The sequence below is a fragment of the Oncorhynchus kisutch genome, linkage group LG9, assembly GCF_002021735.2.
Source record: "Oncorhynchus kisutch isolate 150728-3 linkage group LG9, Okis_V2, whole genome shotgun sequence".
In the NCBI taxonomy this organism is placed as follows: Eukaryota; Metazoa; Chordata; class Actinopteri; order Salmoniformes; family Salmonidae; genus Oncorhynchus; species Oncorhynchus kisutch.
Window position 1 is genome coordinate 3,544,333 of NC_034182.2, and position 24,318 is coordinate 3,568,650.

At 42.8% G+C, this 24,318-nt stretch overlaps 1 protein-coding gene across 1 annotated transcript in view; it reads left to right on the forward strand.

The window, feature by feature from the left end:
• The window catches only part of LOC109896272 (pleiotrophin-A), a 46,508-nt gene that overhangs the window by 11,952 nt on the left and 10,238 nt on the right, over positions 1-24,318 (forward strand). Inside the window, exons 2-4 of the mRNA XM_031831545.1 lie at positions 16,935-17,029; positions 17,356-17,529; positions 20,275-20,436. Coding sequence (XP_031687405.1) covers positions 16,936-17,029; positions 17,356-17,529; positions 20,275-20,436 — 430 coding nt within the window. The 5' untranslated portion in view covers position 16,935. The remainder of the gene's footprint in view (positions 1-16,934; positions 17,030-17,355; positions 17,530-20,274; positions 20,437-24,318) is intronic.

The window sequence follows — 24,318 nt, forward strand, 5'->3', positions numbered from 1 at the left end:
CAATTGGATGCCACGAAATTGTGGAGAAAAAGGGGTAAAAAAATAAAAAAATAAAAGTTAGACAGTCAGCAAAAAGTTAAAGGCCATTCAGAGCACCAGCCCATTGACTTTGTTATATCCATTGCAAAATGCATAGAATTGCAATACATTTAAAACTACAAAATTGTCCCAGCTCCATGTAAAACTGTGTAGAATTGTTGAAAATTAGCTTCGAAGCTCTCTTAGAGTTTCCACTTCCTCTTCCAGTGAACTGTGGGGAGGTCACAATAAATAACCTGTCTACCAAGTCTTTTCATTTTAAAAGGTTGATTACTTCTACTTGCCATTATCATTCATTATCATTATAAGACAAGACGCACATCTTTGTGTCGCCGGGTGGCCTGGGAGGGGGTCCCTGGGCAAGAAACATTTGAGCAATGTTTCTCAACCTCCGGTTCTGGGACAAGCATCGGTCCCAGGGATGATGCTGACCGGTACCTCTGATGGTTCGCTGACATTAATCTTTTTGTCAGTTTTAAAGTTAGTTACAGTATATTGTCATCAGACCCTTAAGTAGGAAGTACCATAGCTTACAGAAAACGTTGGAGAAACACAGGATTTGAGGAATATACTTGTATACTTCGAGGCATGGCCCATCCCATGGCCCTTCATCCAAATAGTCCCGAAGACAATGCAATAACATTGACTTGTTTTGGCTTGGAGTCATGTCCTTGACGTAACAGGGTTGTCCAATCTGTTCACACTCACCATTTTCAATAAATAACCTCCCTCTCTGCATCCCGGGGAGCTGAAAATAAAACTGTCTCTGAAACCAGGGATATAGTGCATCTAGCCCCTAATGACAGATGGTGTAATTCATTTAAATTAGCAGAAAGTCAGAAATAGAAGTGCAAGAAGTTAAATAGAGACAGCGCTCCATCCACGTGCCTGTAAATATCTTGGAATGGGTTTCTGGCTCCATATTCAGAACACACACACACACCCACTGGGCAAAAAATTGGTTGAATCAATAATGTTTCCACTTCATTTCAACCAAATAATTCAATGTGATGATGTTGAATCAACGTGGAAAACTGATTGGATTAGAAAAGCAGTAATCAATGTTAGGAAATTTCATCATTTTTTCAGACAATTCTTAAGCTAAATCCAATGACATGGTGGACTATTTTGTGGATTTCACGTTGAATTTACGTTAGTTGACAACTCAACCAAATGTCAATCAAAACTAGACGTTGAACTGACATCTGTGCTCAGAGGGAATGCAGGGTTTGTTTGCCGACAGACACTAGAATAAGACTCTCTGGAAGAGAAATTAGACTATTAAATGTACATGGCAGACGTGAGCCTCTCTCTCTCATGACAATCTGGTGCTTGTACCATCGGAGGGTGATCATTCTGCTTTGACCACTGTCGCGTACTTGCTGAATTTTGATTGATTGGGCACTATGGCCAAATGTATTTCTCCATTCAGACTGTGTTGTCTGTCTTTGTTGTTTAGTGTCTAATCCAAAATGGTGGGCACTCAGGAGAAGCACCAGTGTCAAATTCCTGTTCCTCCACTACTCGCATTAGATCAGCGTCTCATAGGACTGATATTTGAATGATTCAGGCTCATTGGAGACTGAATCATTCAAATCAAAGCCTGCCAAAATGATTTGTTATCATAGATTAATTGTTTTCGCCTCAGGGCACAGAACACCCTTAACATGCCAGACACAACAAGTCCTTCGTAGTCCATGCATAAGGGAATACATGATCTGATTGTCACAAACATATTATTCAGCCATGGTACTGAGCCTGCCTGTTTATGAATGACTGGAAATGTCCTATATGTGAAATCATACAGTAGCCCTCTATCACTGGGAGGATTTTACATTTTATAGTAACTCTCATAAATGTTATAACACTGGTCCTCATTTCTCCAGGCAGTACTTAGGACAGCCCAGAAGAGGGCAGTGTGTAGTTAATGAGAAGGACTAGAACTCAAGTGTTTCCATGACTTTGAATGCAACAAAAGCCGTTCTCTCAAGAGACAAAAAAACTCCTACACATGGAGGTCTCAGTGAAGTTGTGACCATAGATATAATTTAAGCCGCTAGAACAAGAAATATTATGAAGAGAAATCAATGGAAACACCCGCTATACTAAGACACAAAAGAGACTCCAGATGTGTGGAAGCCAAGCAAGGCAGAGAGCAGTAAGCATGATGAAGCACAAGGCCATTGCTGCCTGTATTAGCAGAGGAAGACAGTAGAGCCTGTTCAGTATTTCATGAGAGAAGGGATGTGGGCTGCATTCAGCAAGTCACAACGTTTTGGAAGAAATAGAAACGGATAGAAATATAAACTGTAGAACAAACATGCCTCTGTAGAAGAAGGAATAACGTCCGCTCTATTCTTGACTTTCTACTTGCAACGATCCATAAAGATTGCCTATTGAACAAAGGCCTGGTGCTCGTTTAGGATTACACAACAGAATGGAGGGGGAGAGAGGTTGCTGTGTGTCTGCTACTACTACAGATCATGAGAGCCTTCTGCTGTCTGTCAGTTGACTCCAGTCGGTGCCCAAAGTACTTAAAAGCAATTGGATCTCTACGTCATACAGTTGGAAGCCCCATCAAAATGAACTAAATCTGTTCTGGAACCGTAAGAGCATTTTGTTCATGGTGGAGTATTGAGGTGTATTTAACACAAAAGCACAAAAGCGTCTGTAGGTCTATATGATAAATGCTTTATAAATGAATATGTCACGGTATAATAGTAAAGGTTACGATACATGAGCACTCTAACACTTGGTGGGAGAGGAAGATTAGGTTTTACTCATAAGGAAGGATGGTAAGAGATATAATTCAGCACACCCACTATATACCACCAACAAGTAGACATTTACTGTATGTCGTCAAAAAGTAGTAACTTATTCCTGATGCCGATATTAAGGTTGCCTTCAGTTCCCCATCTTTCTACTCCAAGCTAAGGACCTGCTCCAACAACTTGCTTACGATCAAATCACATGAACTTGAATAACCTTTGAGGGCTATTAAAATGCAGTTATTGATCGAGAGCTCAAAGAACATTTTCAATCCTGTTTAGTCTAGACTACTATCCACCCAGACAGATCAGCACAGACACAACATCATCCCCGGCTGTTTATCTACACTTCAATGTTAACTCCAATCTGGATATTCCCATCCAACAAACAGAAACAACTGAACAGAATATATGGCACATCCACATACAAGTACAATAGAGGAATACTTTCCTATTGAATTAACCCCCCCCCCCCCCCCCCCTATGTATATCTAACCTCAGACAGGTGCTTGTGGAATATATTCATAAAAACAACTTGGAAAAGGTGTTTGAATGTTGGGCACAAGCACTAATTTGTTCACTCCACACACCTGCTACTAGCATGTGGGTACATCTGGAGTCAATTAGGACGTCAGTGACAAGGGTCTCAAGAGAAAACGACTGAAAATTACCAGCCACAATTCACTTGTACAAAAGCGAACAGGTTAGTGGTTACAAACTAAAAGTTTGAATTATCTGAAAAGGAACTGAAAAATATAGGTTGTGTGGAGGACTGAAATCAATGCGACACAGGACAGGCATATGCTTTGTTTAAGGGAACACCAACCAATATGCTTTTGGACCGCCTCAGGAGGAGCTATAGGAGGACAGGTTCATTGTAATACCTGGAATGGAATATATGGAAATCACATGTTTGACTCTGTTCCATTAATTCCATTCCAGCCATAACAATCATCCCATCCTCCTATAACTCCTCCCACCAGCCTCCACTGCATTGGTATTATATATCCCACACACAGTAGCAATCTCTTGTCAGGGTAAGCTGAGGTGAGACATTAAGCGAAGGGAATTTACTACTGTTGGCTTTTGTGTATGTCGTAATCTTCACCTAAGCCTCGTTCCCTCACCCAGCTTACTGTCTTGTCTCTGTCTTTTACAGGCTAGTTTTCTAGAGGACCTTGGTGCATTGAGTAAAGACACCTAGGTACCCCTGACTCTAATAAGGAAAGGGTAGAAACACTGCCTAGACATGGTTATGCTTGGAATGTCAAAAGTCCATTTGGGACGCTGGTTTCCATGTTCTATTCCCTTGTGACCCGAGTGGCACCACTCAGGGCACAACAAAGAACAGCTCCCACAACTGGATAACCCATGGTTCGCGCAAGGGAATAGAATAGGCCTGGGATGGTGGTTTAAATGGGTATGAAAGTAGTATAGGATTAGAGGTGACTGACAGATTTATATCTCCTCTAGCAGCTTTAGCCAGGCTGGTTACATCTTATCCTCTAGCAGCTTTAGCCAGGCTGGTTACATCTTGTCCTCTAGCAGCTTTAGCCAGGCTGGTTACATCTTGTCCTCTAGCAGCTTTAGGCAGGCTGGTTACATCTTGTCCTCTAGCAGCTTTAGCCAGGCTGGTTACATCTTGTCCTCTAGCAGCTTTAGGCAGGCTGGTTACATCTTGTCCTCTAGCAGCTTTAGCCAGACTGGTTACATCTTGTCCTCTAGCAGCTTTAGCCAGGCTGGTTACATCTTGTCCTCTAGCAGCTTTAGGCAGGCTGGTTACATCTTGTTCTCTAGCAGCTTTAGGCAGGCTGGTTACATCTTGTCCTCTAGCAGCTTTAGCCAGGCTGGTTACATCTTGTCCTCTAGCAGCTTTAGGCAGGCTGGTGACATCTTGTCCTCAAGCAGCTTTAGCCAGGCTGGTTACATCTTGTCCTCTAGCAGCTTTAGGCAGGCTGGTTACATCTTGTCCTCTAGCAGCTTTAGGCAGGCTGGTTACATCTTGTCCTCTAGCAGCTTTAGGCAGGCTGGTTACATCTTGTCCTCTAGCAGCTTTAGCCAGGCTGGTTACATCTTGTCCTCTAGCAGCTTTAGGCAGGCTCGTTACATCTTGTCCTCTAGCAGCTTTAGGCAGGCTGGTTACATCTTGTCCTCTAGCAGCTTTAGGCAGGCTGGTTACATCTTGTCCTCTAGCAGCTTTAGGCAGGCTGGTTACATCTTGTCCTCTAGCAGCTTTAGGCAGGCTGGTTACATCTTGTCCTCTAGCAGCTTTAGGCAGGCTGGTTACATCTTGTCCTCTAGCAGCTTTAGCCAGGCTGGTTACATCTTGTCCTCTAGCAGCTTTAGGCAGGCTGGTTACATCTTGTCCTCTAGCAGCTTTAGGCAGGCTGGTTACATCTTGTCCTCTAGCAGCTTTAGGCAGGCTGGTGACATCTTGTCCTCTAGCAGCTTTAGCCAGGCTGGTTACATCTTGTCCTCTAGCAGCTTTAGGCAGGCTGGTTACATCTTGTCCTCTAGCAGCTTTAGGCAGGCTGGTTACATCTTGTCCTCTAGCAGCTTTAGGCAGGCTGGTTACATCTTGTCCTCTAGCAGCTTTAGGCAGGCTGGTTACATCTTGTCCTCTAGCAGCTTTAGCCAGGCTGGTTACATCTTGTCCTCTAGCAGCTTTAGGCAGGCTGGTTACATCTTGTCCTCTAGCAGCTTTAGGCAGGCTGGTTACATCTTGTCCTCTAGCAGCTTTAGGCAGGCTGGTTACATCTTGTCCTCTAGCAGCTTTAGGCAGGCTGGTTACATCTTGTCCTCTAGCAGCTTTAGCCAGGCTGGTTACATCTTGTCCTCTAGCAGCTTTAGGCAGGCTGGTTACATCTTGTCCTCTAGCAGCTTTAGCCAGACTGGTTACATCTTGTCCTCTAGCAGCTTTAGCCAGGCTGGTTACATCTTGTCCTCTAGCAGCTTTAGGCAGGCTGGTTACATCTTGTCCTCTAGCAGCTTCAGCCAGACAGGTTACATCTTGTCCTCTAGCAGCTTTAGCCAGGCTGGTTACATCTTGTCCTCTAGCAGCTTTAGGCAGGCTGGTTACATCTTGTTCTCTAGCAGCTTTAGGCAGGCTGGTTACATCTTGTCCTCTAGCAGCTTTAGGCAGGCTGGTTACATCTTGTCCTCTAGCAGCTTTAGGCAGGCTGGTGACATCTTGTCCTCTAGCAGCTTTAGCCAGGCTGGTTACATCTTGTCCTCTAGCAGCTTTAGGCAGGCTGGTTACATCTTGTCCTCTAGCAGCTTTAGGCAGGCTGGTTACATCTTGTCCTCTAGCAGCTTTAGGCAGGCTGGTTACATCTTGTCCTCTAGCAGCTTTAGGCAGGCTGGTTACATCTTGTCCTCTAGCAGCTTTAGGCAGGCTGGTTACATCTTGTCCTCTAGCAGCTTTAGGCAGGCTGGTTACATCTTGTCCTCTAGCAGCTTTAGGCAGGCTGGTTACATCTTGTCCTCTAGCAGCTTTAGGCAGGCTGGTTACATCTTGTCCTCTAGCAGCTTTAGCCAGGCTGGTTACATCTTGTCCTCTAGCAGCTTTAGGCAGGCTGGTTACATCTTGTCCTCTAGCAGCTTTAGGCAGGCTGGTTACATCTTGTCCTCTAGCAGCTTTAGCCAGGCTGGTTACATCTTGTCCTCTAGCAGCTTTAGGCAGGCTGGTTACATCTTGTCCTCTAGCAGCTTTAGGCAGGCTGGTTACATCTTGTCCTCTAACAGCTTTAGGCAGGCTGGTTACATCTTGTCCTGTAGCAGCTTTAGCCAGGCTGGTTACATCTTGTCCTCTAGCAGCTTTAGGCAGGCTGGTTACATCTTGTCCTCTAGCAGCTTTAGCCAGGCTTGTTACATCTTGTCCTCTAACAGCTTTAGGCAGGCTGGTTACATCTTGTCCTCTAGCAGCTTTAGGCAGGCTGGTTCCATCTTGTCCTCTAGCAGCTTTAGGCAGGCTGGTTCCATCTTGTCCTCTAGCAGCTTTACCCAGGCTGGTTCCATCTTGTTCTCTAGCAGCTTTAGCCAGGCTTGTTACATCTTGTTCTCTAGCAGCTTTAGCCAGGCTGGTTACATCTTGTTCTCTAGCAGCTTTAGGCAGGCTGGTTACATCTTGTCCTCTAGCAGCTTTAGGCAGGCTGGTTACATCTTGTCCTCTAGCAGCTTTAGCCAGGCTGGTTACATCTTGTTCTCTAGCAGCTTTAGGCAGGCTGGTTACATCTTGTCCTCTAGCAGCTTTAGCCAGGCTGGTTACATCTTGTTCTCTAGCAGCTTTAGCCAGGCTGGTTACATCTTGTCCTCTAGCAGCTTTAGCCAGGCTGGTTACATCTTGTCCTCAAGCAGCTTTAGGCAGGCTGGTTACATCTTGTCCTCTAGCAGCTTTAGCCAGGCTGGTTACATCTTGTCCTCTAGCAGCTTTAGGCAGGCTGGTTACATCTTGTCCTCTAGCAGCTTTAGCCAGGCTGGTTACATCTTGTCCTCTAGCAGCTTTAGCCAGACTGGTTCCATCTTGTCCTCTAGCAGCTTTAGGCAGGCTGGTTCCATCTTGTCCTCTAGCAGCTTTAGGCAGGCTGGTTACATCTTGTCCTCTAGCAGCTTTAGCCAGGCTGGTTCCATCTTGTCCTCTAGCAGCTTTAGGCAGGCTGGTTCCATCTTGTCCTCAAGCAGCTTTAGCCAGGCTGTTTACGTGGCCTTTAAAGTTCTGCAGTATAATATTTTGCACCTATAATAGTGTAGTCAAGACACAGTCAAGCTTCCACTGTCAGAGCTAAAGAGCACATTGGAGCTGGTGTTTGCATAACGTTGTGGGTTTAACATATTGATATCGCCCTGCAGTTAATGAAATCCTTGGAGCCCTTCGACACTATTCATGCATCTATGATGTTAATGCAAATAATTTATTGTTAAAGTATTATTCATTATTTAGCCTCACTGTCCTTGGCACTGACACTCACGTTGAAAACTATCAGTCCTTTGTGATAACCTCCGTCGTCCACTCAGTTTCCTATGACGGACATCAAAACAATGCTCCATAGCTGAAAGAAAGTAGCATAAACCATATGAACACACTGCCTGTGTACAGGGAATGAGTGATAGAGAGAGAAAACCAGAGAGCACGTCCGAGGGGAGCGGCAGTGCTTTAATCAAAAGCCCGACCAAACTCCCCAAGGTGTACGCAAATGCTGTCTTTCAGACCTGATTTAATGAACTAGTGTCTCAAGGTGCTTTCACCAACGTCTCCTCAATTGTCTCTTCAATTAGGAGGGCTGATCTAAATTGGAAGCTTTCGAGAGAGAGCTGATAAAGGTACAGAGAGAGAGAGCGAGAGCGAGAGAGAGGGAGAGAAGGAGATGAGGAGAGAGAGATATGGAGATGACTGAGGTGCTAACAGTGTGAGGCTAGAGGGACAGGCTGCTGTCACTTGTCTGCCAGTCAGGCCTGCATGTGAGAGGGGATCAGAGGAACACAACTGGCAAGAGAGACAGGATCTAAAGTGAACAAAAAGCTGCTACTTCCAGCAAACAAGAAGGAACCAAAACAAGAGGAAATGAAAGATGGATAGGAAGGGGGACGTGGATACCTAGTCAGTTGCACAACTGAATGCATTCAACCGAAATGTGTCCTCCGCATTTACCCCAACCCCTCAGAGAGAGAGAGGTAACACATCTCTCCAATAGCCAGAGGCTTCCCACAGCTAATTCAAGCGTGACTTCCACCCGTCTCACTATGATGAATTCTGATCAAAACGAAGAGGGGCTAAAAGCGCTTCGGAAAATGGTAATATTTCAGCTCCGCCCTAGTGTCGCCATCTCAAGTCCCCAAGTCCCTGTTGAAAATGAATATTCATTAAATATGCAAATTTGTATGAGCCAGAAACAAAACACAAACAAACATTGGCATCTTTGTTGAGTAAAGCCTTTGAATGCAGAAGACAGGAGGACTAATGGTAATGAACCGTTACAGTGTTTAATATGCTAAACTGCTGAGGCAACGCAGCTCGGGCTGCGCGCTAACCTGCAGGGGTGCACGGAGACGCTTAAAGGAAATCTTTTTACTTTGATTTTTTTCTGGAGAGTTGATCTACATGTGCACAAAGCTGTTCATTTTTTGAGAGACATTTAGGTAGAGCAGACTTTTCTAAAACAGACATGGGATTCCCATCTGTCTTACTTCAAACAGCTCACAGCTCAACAAATATACTGGCAGTCAAGTGGAAAAAGATCTAAATAAGAGATATTTGCATTGAGACTGTTTATCATGAAGAGGGGCTGTTTGTTTGGAGAGTTTATACTCTGGTGGTGGTTAATGGACTGTATGCTTTTTGCAAGGGAGAGATCCTAGGATCTTTGGATAGTGTGTGTGTGTGTGTGTGTGTGTGTGTGTGTGTGTTTGGAAGTGTAAGAGAGAGCGATTGTTGAACAGAAAATGGTGGGTTTAGGCTGTGGGATACAGAGAGTGGGTGTCTAGATGCTAAATGTAATTTCTTGAATGTAATGGAGGCATTCACGCATAATTTGATGTCTTCCATTTGAGTCTTTTCAGCTCTGATGCACTCACTGAGCCACTGCGTGTCATCGTTATTAATGTGTTTTATCATTAAACAAGCCTGTTGCCTCGGCTATGTAGATTCCTGCTCTATTCGGCACCTTGCAACGTGCGCACACACGCACGCACGCATGCACGCACACACACACACACGCACACACACACACACACACACACACACACACACACACACACACACACACACACACACACACACACACACACACACACACACACACACACACACACACACACACACACACACACACACACACACACACACACACACACACTGTTTGTGTTCATAAGAGGATATCTCTGGAGATTGGTAGTGCGTGGCTGTTAGTAGAGATAATGAGGACGGTCTGCACACAGTCACACAATAATACAGCCACACTGTCACACAATAATACAGCCACACAATAATACAGTCACAAAATAATAGTCATACAGTCACACAGTCACGAAATACACTGGAAAATGGCGACAAGCCTCAATAAAGGATGGAGGATCATGAGTAAAGGCTCCCCCTCAGCTTGATAGCTCCAAGGTTGATGTACGGAGACAACATTTACCCACAGCCATTGTTTACCATGACTTTGACTATCTTCCTCTGGCGGGTGGAGGTTTGTTTACCATGACTTTGACTATCTTCCTCTGGCGGGTGGAGGTTTGTTTACCATGACTTTGACTATCTTCCTCTGGCTGGTGGAGGTTTGTTAACAATGACTTTGACTCTCTTCCTCTGGCTGGTGGAGGTTTGTTAACCATGACTTTGACTATCTGCCTCTGGCTGGTGGAGGTTTGTTAACAATGACTTTGACTCTCTTCCTCTGGCTGGTGGAGGTTTGTTAACCATGACTTTGACTCTCTTCCTCTGGCTGGTTGGTGGAGGTTTGTTAACCATGACTTTGACTATCTTCCTCTGGCTGGTGGAGGTTTGTTAACCATGACTTTGACTATCTTCCTCTGGCTGGTTGGTGGAGGTTTGTTAACCATGACTTTGACGCTCTTCCTCTGGTTGGTGGAGGCTTGTTTACCGTGACTTTGACTATCTTCCTCTGGTTGGTGGAGGTTTGTTTACCATGACTTTGACTCTCTTCTTCTGGCTGGTGGAGGCTTGTTTACCGTGACTTTGACTATCTTCCTCTGGTTGGTGGAGGTTTGTTAACCATGACTTTGACTATCTTCTTTCTGGCTGGTGGAGGTTTTTAACCATGACTTTGACTCTCTTCCTCTGGCTGGTTGGTGGAGGTTTGTTAACCATGACTTTGACTATCTTCCTCTGGCTGGTGGAGGTTTGTTTACCATGACTTTGACTCTCTTCCTCTGGCTGGTGGAGGTTTGTTTAACATGACTTTGACTATCTTCCTCTGGCTGGTAGAGGTTTGTTAACCATGATTTTGACTATCTTCCTCTGGCTGGTGGAGGTTTGTTAACCATGACTTTGACTATCTTCATCTGGCTGGTAGAGGTTTGTTAACCATGACTTTGACTATCTTCCTCTGGCTGGTGGAGGTTTGTTAACCATGATTTTGACTATCTTCCTCTGGCTGGTAGAGGTTTGTTAACCATGACTTTGACTATCTTCCTCTGGCTGGTGGAGGTTTGTTTACCATGACTTTGACTATCTTCCTCTGGCTGGTGGAGGTTTGTTAACCATGACTTTGACTCTCTTCCTCTGGCTGGTTGGTGGAGGTTTGTTAACCATGACTTTGACTCTCTTCCTCTGGCTGGTTGGTGGAGGTTTGTTTACCATGACTTTGACTCTCTTCCTCTGGTTGGTGGAGGTTTGTTTACCGTGACTTTGACTCTCTTCCTCTGGCTGGTGGAGGTTTGTTTACCATGACTTTGACTATCTTCCTCTGGCTGGTGGAGGTTTGTTTACCGTGACTTTGACTATCTTCCTCTGGCTGGTGGAGGTTTGTTTACCGTGACTTTGACTATCTTCCTCTGGCTGGTGGAGGTTTGTTTACCATGACTATCTTCCTCTGGCTGGTGGAGGTTCGTTAACCATGTTTTTTTCTATCAAATCAAATCAAAGTTTATTGGTCCCGTACACAGTTTTGCAGATGTTATCGCGGATGCAGTGAAAGGCTTGTGTTTCTAGCTCCAACCGTGCAGAAATGTCTAGCAATACAGTAATATCTGTTTTTCTGGGGTTTTGTGAACTTTTATGTTGTTCCGGTCATACTGTATACCTGGTGGCTGTGTTTGCAACCAGTCTTACACTGCACTCCGTAGTCAAGATGTTTTTCATCTGTTTAGAAATGTATCTTAAGGTGTGATGATGAAACACAAACAGGCAAACACTCAACAAGAAATACATCCTTTTAATGTACTGTGTGTCTGGATGAAGCATTTTTCTGCTCCTCTAAAATATAATTAAAACATCTCAATGGTGTATATCCATGCTACTTTCCCCAAGGACAAATAGAAAAATACTCAAACATTTTCCCTTTCAATAAGAGTCAACAGAAAGTAATAGCTAAACCAACCAGTGAATTGTGTTCTTTTGAGATAGTCTGGCATCACGTTTTAAACTAGGGGCCACCATCGAGAGTGACGTGATGACCTGATCTTACTAAGGCCTGGAGTTTCTCACAAAGTCAGGAAAGACTCCTGGCCCTCTCATAGCTCTGTACCGGGCATTAGAGGTTGTTGTACCTTGTGTAGCTTTTCTATTGCTAGGTAATAAGATATCACAATGACGTCTTAAGGGGTATATAAACCCGCCAGGTGACCAGGCAGTTATAGGACGCTGTAATCTGAGCAATCTGTCATTTCCAGAACTAGGTTTAGCACCCTGGTTTAGTGTCATTGATAGCCATCTCTCTAGCCTACATAAACACCGGTACGCCGTTATTGTAGGTCACCTTCTCACTAAGATAACAGAATGTTGTCATGTACGCATTACATTTTGGAACAACAATACTAGGCATAGGACAGGGAAGGCAGGGAGCTACTTCTCCCTGTTCACAAGTTTGTTTAGGCCTATTTGTTTTCGTAATCTGTGAGCGGCTGAGGTTGGATGAACAGTGGAAAGCTTATTTAAACCTAAAACAATGCTTTGAAGGCTATACTTATCTCAAAATACGATCTATGTATAATTGAATTCTTGCTGGTTTAAGAAAATGGGGATTTGCCTCTGAGCCTTCAGGGGGATAGAATTCAATGCATGTTTTATTTATGTATGGCTACTTACCACAGCATGCTAGTGCATGAATCCCCCTCATTTGTTAGGATATTTCCGTCCATCATACCAGTAGAGAGTTGTAATGGTTGGATTACCATATCATCTATTCCGTTCATAATATTAAAACATGAAAAAAAGATCAAGTGTACATTTTCATTCTTTGGAGGATGACTGTGGTCTAATATTTTGCATGTAGCTTTAGAAAGCTAATACCCCCCAGTCGATTCTCTTTCTGTCTTTTCATTTATTCATTGTAACGGCTCTTTTCTTGATATGATATGAATAGAGGCTTTAACTATTGAAGCAGTATCAATGAGAGAGGGAGTGGAGCGGGAATGGAGGGGAAGGAGTTTGTGGTGAGCTCCACAAACTCGCTGAGCGCCGCCACCGCTGTTCACAGATCAATGGGGAAATGGAGTGTTTGATCGGACTAATTCGGCCTGGCTCATGGACTGTGTCTGTCACAGTGTCGAGGGCTGAGGAGGACTGAGGTGCAACCGCCTGCTTGGCAGCTGGTGAACGCATGTTCTCCTGTGGTCCCTAAGCCATGTCATCCTCCTCTAACGGAGTGGTTGGGGTTGGGCCTCACATGCCTACCCAGCACTCCACACTGTGATCTTCCCGGCTGATCCACAGGAAAGAATCCCACTTCATTGTGACAGATAGGAGTGATGACTCATCGTATTAGGCCTTCTCATTTGGCTTCCAGTGGTATTCAAACTTTTTCAGTTTGGACCCTATTTCTTCCCACCAGAATTTCACTTTTTTTCACAATAATTTCTCGCATCCCCACCCATCCCAAATCTAATGACAACCTTTGAAATGGTAAATTTACATTTTTTACATCAACATATCACCTTCAATTCTTATTGAAATGAAAAGTAACCAATAAATATTGTGAAGTTGACCATGCATTTGGATTTAGCTTTTGCAACAATGCAGATCTACAGACTAGAATCAAATAAATCTCTACCCAAAGAAAACAGAGGCTTCAATCATGCCTGTAAACCTGGCAGTAGTGCTGAACCAATAGTGCTTTGAGGTCGGTTTGGTTTCGGTTAGATTATAAAAAAATGTAAAGGTTTTCGATTTCGGTTTCGATTATTTGTGTTGAATGCTGTAACAACACAGAATAAAACAATTAATACAAGTCCCATGATGGTAGTGACCTCCCATTACTACTTATTAACCATCATTTATTCACATTACTTTACTTTAATAAAATATTTAAATTGTTGTGTATATTACATTTGTTTTATTTGATTACTTTCTTAATTCATTCCAAGTCATCATTTAATCTCTATAGAGCTATGCTATAGACAGCCTATGCTGTCTGACAAAAATCACAATTTTGTAGTTCTTCAAAGTAAGTAACGCATGCTTTTATGACTGCTGAATACCAACTATCAGTTACTTTGATCATGTATTTTCAGGTAGGGATACCTGGTAAAGCAGCAGCTGATCTCTACATCCCCTCACGATACCGCATTCTTGTCTCCTCTGTAGCAGGCATAAAGAAACATACATAGTTTCATACTGTACTGTCTTTGGAAACAGACCGGACGGACAATTACATTATGGTCATTGTAGTTAATTACCATGCTTTATGCACTATACTATATAGAATATTGGCCTGCTGGAAACTACAACTCCCTACGACATCGCACAGTTCAGGCTGGATCTGATTAATCTATAGATATACTGTGCAATTTGACTATTGAGCTCACAGAAAAAAACTGAATGACATAGAACTGATGTGGTTAATCGCTCAGCACTAACCAGCAGCAAGCAAGCAAGCAGGCAAGCAGGCAAGCAAGCAAGCAAGCCAACCTGTTACCTGGATGTCTTGTCTAACAAGCAAAAAAATTATAAGCTTCTTGTAGCAATACATATGACCCAGAATGCACCACAAACCCTACCAATTACCTAATTGACAATCAACTTCAATAAAGGTATGAAAAAGGTACAAACACATTGAGGAATGCACCACATCAATAACAGTCAATAAATGTGCTTTTCATAATAAAGAGGTGTTAATCGACGTCTGGACATACATAATCAGGCAAGACTTTTGTTTATGTGACAGAGGACATTGGACAATAGTGCCGAATACATTCACTCAATAAAATGGTATTTTTCAAATAATCTTTCTCAAAAACGTTTGTATATTTATTGTCCCATACAATAATCTGTACTCTTATTTTACGGTAAGAAAAAATATATCTATGAAAATCTACAATTTTGGCAACCCAACTGGAGGTTCACAACCCCAACTTTGAAATCCACTGTCATAGGGTGACTTGTGTCTGGTTGTGATATGAGAAGATATACATTTGAAATGATCTATGGGTGGTGGGAGGGATAGTGGGAAAATAAATCGTAACATTATTCCCAAATACAAGTTAAATATCATACAATAACCTGGGTATGGTTCAGTATGCATGGTGTGTACAGTATCTGAGATACAGGTATTATCGATCGACTCTGTAGTAGTAGGGCTGTAGTAGTAGGGCGGTAGGTAGCATAGCAGATACAGCGTTGGGCAAGTAACCAAAAGGTTGCTGGTTTGAATACCTGAGCCAACAATGTGTAAAATCTATGTGCCCTTGAGCAAGGCACTTAAGCCTAATTTGGTCCAGGGGCACTATACTAGTATGGCTGACCCTGTAAAACAACACATTTCCCTGCGCCCATTTGGTGTATGTGACAATAAAAACATCTTTATTTTTTACAATGGAAATCCAGGTTACAATGAAGATGCACATGTAGCATCTAAAAGTCAAGTGTACTGAATCAATCCATTCATCCATTATGGAAAGTGTTGTCATGCTCTGAGAGACAGAAAGGGATTTGGTGTAAATATTTGATGCACAGCACCAGTGAGTGAAAGGAGGAACACTTGATTCCATTGCATCGGGAAACCCTGTAATCTACCCCTCAGCATACTATGCTGTCTGAACATACTGTACTGAATGCTGCAGGAGGTTGATATCCCCCTTTAACCTGTAGCCCTCCTCAACTACACCTGGACCTGGACTGGAACTCATCTGCAGACTTCTTATGAATCATTAAAGCGGAAAGACTTCTCCTTTGAGAAGTCACAATGTCGTAGCTTCCAAAATGGTTTGGTTGCAAACCTGGAGTACGATTGGGGAATTCTTCAGAAAACACTTTAGACTTTGCAGGTTGTCTATTTTTAGAAACGATCAAAGGTGTTGGACCAACAAGATTTTTCTTGGAATAGAGAGAAGAATGGACCATTGGCTGAACAGTTTGACTGACAACAACACTGCTTCTGGCAAGAAAACAGTCTGTCTAAAGGGGTTCTCAAATCAAATCAAATGTTATTCTGCCTCTCAGTTAAAGTGGGTATGCCGTATGCTTCCACTGTTGAGGGTTCAAGACCTGTACTGTAAGGATTCAAATGAGTTCAACTCAGAGTAGACTCATTATATATAGATGCACGGATAGCAGAAGTGAATTCAACCAGTGATCACTCTATTAATAATGGTTAATAATAAAAGAAAAGAAAGAGTTTGAATGCCATCTTTTTAAATTGATTATCACCTTGCCTACATGGCTAATAGACGTGGGGTGCATCAACTTCTGCAAAGTCTCAAACTGGAGAGGACTAAAAATACAGGGCCAAGTGCGCCAGGGGGTTGGTAAGAGCCATGTCATCTCATGATTAATTAAAATTGACAAATGTAAATGATTTCCCCACCAGGCTGTACCTTTTGCAGTAATTTGGGCACAGTGGAGCATTTTGGCATCCAAGACGCTCGGTAATTGTTTAAATCTCACGCTGATTCCCCTTCTGTGGGTTTTAGGGTATCTCCAAAATAAACAGGGGGAAAGTGAAAGAAGGAATGAATGAGAAACGGGGATGGTGCGCTAATTCCACCACCCAGAGTTCCTGAGCACAGCAGCACCCGCGATTAGAATGGTGCTTCTCTTTATTGGGCCTCTGGGAGGCCGGAGAGCACCTGGAGGGGAAACAATTAGTCTATTCATAAAGAACATGCAAAAAACGGTTTATTTATATTCCCAAATCGTCTGTATCATTGTCTGACAGCCGATAATTTCCCCATGTCATCATACACGTCTGTAGACACGAGCACAGCGCAGCACACAGCAGGCCATTGTAGCAGATAACAACCATTTATTCCACAAATAGCCTGAGCTTGCCTTCACCTGTAACTGTAAACCATACATGTAAGTAGGGGCATGCTGTGGTTCTTTGTCAAGTCTGCCCCTTCGTCTGAAGAAATGAGAGGGTGGTGAAGGGGAGGCCTTCAATGGAATGTCTCCCACAGAGTTACATAGGTTGCTGTACTTGTTATTCCTCAGTGCCTGTTCTCCCTCTCTCCTAGCATGTCAGGACAGCAGCAGTGGACGCTTCTGGCCGTCATGGCCCTCCTGGTCCTCACAGTGACAGCAGGCGAGGGGGGGATAGCTGAGAAACAAGGTGAGAAACACTGGCAGATTGGTAGCAGTCAGACAGTTGATATGTGGATGGAGGGGGGATCTCCTATTACAGTACCTGCTACAAGGTATGAATGGTAATTTGATGCAAAGCTCAAATCAGGGTAGATTTGTGCATAAATACACTTTAAGCAGGGGGGCTCACTGCAGACTCACAATGACAGACGCACATCTCGGTGCTTTATATATTTGAATACTTTGACCTTTCACAGTGGTAGTGTAGCTCTAGCCTGGCCTAATTACAGCCCACATAATTATGTTCCAGACATAACTGCAGTATAAGGTTGGAGTGTGTGTGCGACCCTGCAGGGAAGAAGGAGCGTAAGTCGGACTGTGGGGAGTGGCAGTGGAGTGTGTGCGTGGCCAACGAGGGTGACTGCGGCCTGGGCACCAGGGAGGGCACACGCACTGGCACCGACTGCAAGCAGACCATCAAGACCCAGCGCTGCAAGATCCCCTGTAACTGGAAGAAGCAGTTTGGAGGTGTGTGAGTGTGGTCATGGGGAGCGGACTCACATTTACAATTCAGCACGAACATGACTGGTCTAGGGATTTTATGTCTTTTTGTTTTGGTCATATTTTTTGTTGTGTATCCATGTCCATTAAACGGGAAATGTCCATTAAATGCTGCTACTCAATGGAGTAGCATATTCAGTTGGGTTTCCAATTCAGTCTTCATGAATGGACATTCCCAGAGAATGATTGCCTGGTTCAGGAAATTACAGCCTGGGTATATACAGCAGAGATGTAAGTCATGTCCAAACAGAGCATGCGCTACCTGCCACTTTGCTTACTAGCTTCCTCCCGATTCAGCTCACACCCAGGCTTGAACCCAAAATCTCTGCTTTGCTAGCACACGTGACTGCCCACCTGAAGCATCTTACCAGTCAGGGCCACATGAAAAGCTAGCAAGTGGGGACACTTCAGGCTGAGGAGTAAGGTTCACATATGCCCATATGTTACACGTGTTCACTGCCAAATTATAGGTACAGCTTTTAGAGCACTCTGTTTTGAAGATCCCTGTAGAATTCCCAGAACAATGGTCCTGTCAACCCCTCCTCACCCCCCCCTCCACTCCCCTCAGCCGAGTGCCCTGGGATTTCAGAGCCAGGTGACAGCGGCCCAAGCTTTTCTCTGAGAGAATTAGGGAAATGAGTGTCACAGCCAAGAGGGAGCTACGCCAGAGTCCAACAAAAGGACGGGAGAGAGGGATGGAGGGATGACAAACACAAACACGCACACACACACGAATGCGGACACACATTCTTACACACAAGAACGGGGCATGGCTACCCTTTCCTGGAACAGCCCTGCATCCTTGGGGGAGGAGTTTAAAGAGGACTCTGAATAAATTGTAAAATAAGATCCTTAATGAAATCCAGTCTGTAGACTGCTTAAATGTTTTCTTTCCATAAAGAGAATAAAATATCAAGTGAAAGAGTGGAGGCCCCCTTTGAAAGGCAGAGAACGTCAGACAGTCTATGTATGGGAAAGACAGATGGATACTTCAGAGTGGAGAAACTGGGCAAAATGGAGCATAAAGGAGACAATCCGGTCTTGGCAGGGAAAGCCATACATTGGCTAATAACACGGTGCACCAGTTGGTGGTTGATAAAGAAAGTCCTGGGGCTGAGAATAGTTGGAATGTAATTATTTTTGCAAATATTACCAGTTCTGGTGTTTTTGAGTAGAAGATCAGATTATTTAACGGATAAAACTAAAATAAATCAGACATTTTATGAAAAAAATCCCTTTTCCAGTAAAAGAAAGGATGTTCCACAACAGCAGCTCTCTGAGCTTGAGGGTCCAGGTCTTAATAACTGATTCTAGGCAGAAAACTGTAATTACATTTCATGTTTTACTTGATCAGTTGTATTCAACCTATGGGATGTCTTCTGGGTGCTACAATCACCATAATACAAGCAGCCTGGACTTACGGGTAGACGTAACATAGTAAATACCAATCTGGGACAGTCAAATTAGTATGATATGCTATGTATTAATTTGTGGAAGTTCATCATCCATAAAAATCTTATGATATGTTACAATTGAAATTCATATAATATATTACAAATCTGCAATACGTCTGATATGTTATAAATTCCAATTTGTTGTGAATGTTAGCTAGGTGGCTAAATGGCTAACGCTAACATTAGCTAGGTGGCTAACATTAGCGAGGCTAGGGTTTAGGGTTAAGGATATGGTTAGTAGTTAGGTGAAAGGGTTAAGGTCAGGGTTAGGGGAAGGATTTTCTAACTTGAAGTACAGTGGGGAGAACAAGTATTTGATACACTGCCGATTTTGCAGGGTTTCCTACTTACAAAGCATGTAGAGGTCTATAATTATTTTTATCATAGGTACACTTCAACTGTGAGAGACGGAATCTAAAACAAAAATCCAGAAAATCACATTGTATGATTTTTAAGTAATTAATTAGCATTTTATTACATGACGTAAGTATTTGATACATCAGAAAAGCAGAACTTAATATTTGGTACAGAAACCTTTGTTTGCAATTACAGGGATCATATGTTTCCAGTAGTTCTTGACCAGGTTTGCACACACTGCAGCAGGGATTTTGGCCCACTCCTCCATACAGACCAGACCAGTAAACAGCGTTGTACGTGTTCTTCAGTTTCTTGGCAGTTTCTCGCATGGGATAGCATTCATTTCTCAGAACAAAAATAGACTGATGAGTTTCAGAAGAAATGTCTTTGTTTCTGGCCATTTGGAGCCTGTAATCGAACTCACAAATGCTGATGCACCAGATACTCAACTAGTCTAAAGAAGGACAGTTGTATTGCTTCTTTAATCAGAACAGTTTTCAGCTGTGCTAACATAATTGCAAACGGGTTTTCTAGTGATCAATTAGCCTTTTAAAATGATAAACTTGGATTATTTAACACAACGTGCCATTGGAACACAAGAGTGATGCTTGCTGATAATGGGCCTCTGTACGCAAATGTAGATACTCCATAAAAAATCTGCTGTTTCCAGCTGCAATAGTCCTTTACAGCATTAACATGTCTACGCTGTATTTCTGATCAAATTGATGTTATTTTAATGGACAAAAAATGTGCTTTTCTTTCAAAAAAAGGACATTTCTAATTGACCCCAAACTTTTGAACGGCAGTGTTTATACAGTAGGTATGTCTGTGGCTGTAACAATCCTGTAAAATGTGTGTTTTGCATTGAACATGTATCTCTGTTGTAACCATGTCTCTGTAGGTGAATGCAAGTTTGACTTCCAGGCCTGGGGAGAGTGTGACTTGGTGACAGGGAAGAAGAACCGGACTGGGGTGCTGAAACGCGCTCTCATGGATGCCACCTGTCCTAACACAGTGAGCGCCACCAAGCCCTGCGGCAAGATCCCCAAGACCAAGCTGCAAGGTAGGCTGAGGGGGAGTGTCGGAGAGCTTATAAGCAAAGCCATAGATTTACATATACAGTGCATTGCGAAAGTATTCGGCCCCCTTGAACTTTGCGACCTTTTGCCACATTTCAGGCTTCAAACATAAAGATATAAAACTGTATTTTTTTGTGAAGAATCAACAACAAGTGGGACACAATCATGAAGTGGAACGACATTTATTGGATATTTCAAACTTTTTTAACATATCAAAAACTGAAAAATTGGGCGTGCAAAATTATTCAGCCCCTTTACTTTCAGTGCAGCAAACTCTCTCCAGAAGTTCAGTGAGGATCTCTGAATGATCCAATGTTGACCTAAATGACTAATGATGATAAATACAATCCACCTGTGTGTAATCAAGTCTCCGTATAAATGCACCTGCACTGTGATAGTCTCAGAGGTCCGTTAAAAGCGCAGAGAGCATCATGAAGAACAAGGAACACACCAGGCAGGTCCGAGATACTGTTGTGAAGAAGTTTAAAGCCGGATTTGGATACAAAAAGATTTCCCAAGATTTAAACATCCCAAGGAGCACTGTGCCAGCGATAATATTGAAATGGAAGGAGTATCAGACCACTGCAAATCTACCAAGACCTGGACGTCCCTCTAAACTTTCAGCTCATACAAGGAGAAGACTGATCAGAGATGCAGCCAAGAGGCCCATGATCACTCTGGCTGAACTGCAGAGATCTACAGCTGAGGTGGGAGACTCTGTCCATAGGACAACAATCAGTCGTATATTGCACAAATCTGGCCTTTATGGAAGAGTGGCAAGAAGAAAGCCATTTCTTAAAGATATCCATAAAAAGTGTAGTTTAAAGTTTGCCACAAGCCACCTGGGAGACACACCAAACATGTGGAAGAAGGTGCTCTGATCAGATGAAACCAAAATTGAACTTTTTGGCAACAATGCAAAATGTTATGTTTGGCGTAAAAGCAACACAGCTCATCCCCCTTGAACACACCATCCCCACTGTCAAACATGGTGGTGGCAGCATCATGGTTTGGGCCTGCTTTTCTTCAGCAGGGACAGGGAAGATGGTTAAAATTGATGGGAAGATGGATGGAGCCAAATACAGGACCATTCTGTAAGAAAACCTGATGGAGTCTGCAAAAGACCTGAGACTGGGACGGAGATTTGTCTTCCATCAAGACAATGATCCAAAACATAAAGCAAAATCTACAATGGAATGGTTCAAAAATAAACATATCCAGGTGTTAGAATGGCCAAGTCAAAGTCCAGACCTGAATCCAATCGAGAATCTGTGGAAAGAACTGAAAACTGTTGTTCACAAATGCTCTCCATCCAACCTCACTGAGCTCGAGCTGTTTTGCAAGGAGGAATGGGAAAAAAAATTCAGTCTCTCGATGTGCAAAACTGATAGAGACATACCCCAAGCGACTTACAGCTGTAATCGCAGCAAAAGGTGGCACTACAAAGTATTAACTTAAGGGGGCAGAATAATTTTGCACGCCCAATTTTTCAGTTTTTGTTTGTTAAAAAAGTTTGAAATATCCAATAAATGTCGTTCCACTTCATGATTGTGTCCCACTTGTTGTTGATTCTTCACAAAAAAATACACTTTTATATCTTTATGTTTGAAGCCTGAAATGTGGCAAAAGGTCGCAAAGTTCAAGGGGGCCGAATACTTTCGCAAGGCACTGTATGTCTGCACTTGAAGAAACTTTCAATGTTCTTGAAATGTTCCTTATTGACTGACCTTGAAATAATGATGGACTGTCGTTTCTCTTTGCTTATTTGAGCTGTTCTTGCCATGATATGGACTTGCTCTTTTACCAAATAGTGCTATCTTCTGTATACCACCCCTACCTTGTCACAACCCAACATATTGGCTCAAATGCATTAAGAAGGAAAGAAATTCAGCAAATTCACTTTTTACAAGGCACACCTGTTAATTGAAATGCATTCCAGGTGACTACTGGTTGAGAGAATGCAAAGCTGTCATCAAGGCAAAGGGTGGCTACTTTGAAGATACTCAAATCTAAAATATATTTTGATTTGTTTAACACTTTTTTGGTTACTACATGATTCCATATGTGTTATTTCCTCGTTTTGATGTATTCTACAATGTAGAAAATATTCAAAATAAAGAAAAACCCTTGAATGAGTAGGCGTGTCCAAACTTTTGACTGGCACTGTACATGGTTGGTAGAGGACAAAACACAAAGTTAACGGATCCATTTTAAACACAATAGTCAATACATTGGAGAGTGAATCTCCATAAATGTGCGGAAGCGTTGGAAGATGATATTACGTTTGGTTAATTAAACCATCAGAAAAGGACCATTTTCACCTGCTCCCTTTATGCTTCATATTTAAAGCACGTTGCCACTTTCAGTCCACTTTTTACATCCTTTAACCTTGCTAACGTATATTTATTAGCATATTATTTGGCAGTACTTTCACAGCTCACACCGATGACATCCTGCTGAAGACTCCACATCCTCTGAATGATTCATTCTGCGATAGTGCTAGACTTGTCAGAGATTCATGTTTAATCCAGCTCCACTATGGTGGAATTAGCCCCTTCACTGAGCCTAAAAAGTTCAGTCGGAGTGAGTCTTCAACTCGGGTGAACTAAGGTAAATACAAGTATTGAGCAGTACAAGTATGAAAATGTAATGCTGCATTCTCTCAGTAACTGCCAGTAGACGTCTAGACTCACCCATTTAAAGAAGACAATATGAGATGTCAAGAAACATCGATTTTTCTCTTTCAATTATGGAAAGCAGTGAGACTGAGATGGTCACCGAACATGACATAGAGGATTGCAGATTGTGGTTTTAGTTGGCAATTCGCCCAACAGACATTATAGATTTCTAATGTATTTCGTTTTGGTTAATTTCACCTGTCTGATACAATGAACTAGATGAGTATCTTAATAGAATGAAAGTGCATATTCAATATTTAGGTCAGTCACAGTTATCCCTGTTTGTGTAACGACTTGATTCAATGCGCTGATGAAGATTGGCATTCATCATTCATCAAACCGTGTTTAAGATAACACATTTTTTGCCATTCAGTTTGTTACAGTGAGGGAAAAAAGTATTTGATCCCCTGCTGATTTTGTATGTTTGCCCACTGACAAAAAAAAGATCAGTCTATAATTTTAATGGTAGGTTTATTTGAACAGTGAGAGACAGAATAACAACAACACAATCCAGAAAAATGCATGTCAAAAATGTTATAAATTGATTTGCCTTTAAATGAGGGAAATAAGTATTTGACCCCTCTGCAAAACATGACTTAGTACTTGGTGGCAAAGCCCTTGTTGGCAATCACAGAGGTCAGACGTTTCTTGTAGTTGGCCACCACATATCAGGAGAGATTTTGTCCCACTCTTGTCCGTTATTTAGCTGATGACTCCCACTGTTAAAACCAATCAAGTGAGAGCAGAAGTTGTTAAAAAATAGAATGAATCCTGCATGATGTTGCCAGTAAAGGACTCATGGGGCTAGTGTGTACATTATGTCCAATCTGACTACGTTTTGAGAAGTAGGCTACTGTGGTGATATGTTGAGAGTGTGAAACTGGAATCAGGGTAGATTTGTCAGCAGCCCTGACAGTAATCTGCTGTATGAGAGGGTGTGCCAGAACAGAACAGAATCTCCAGGAGCGACTGGACCAGAGCCTCATTGTGTTTCAGGCAGGCAGCTAACGGTTAAGACAGTTGTCCTGGTCGAGGACAGAGAAAAACACTCCTGTCAATCTGATTGGGATTTTGGGTTCAATTCAAGTTTCCCTCACATCCTGATAACCTGGGAGTTGGGGAATTCAAAAGGGTAAAAAGCTGGTAAGACAAATCTCACTGTGACGGAAAAAAACATGTCAGATTGAC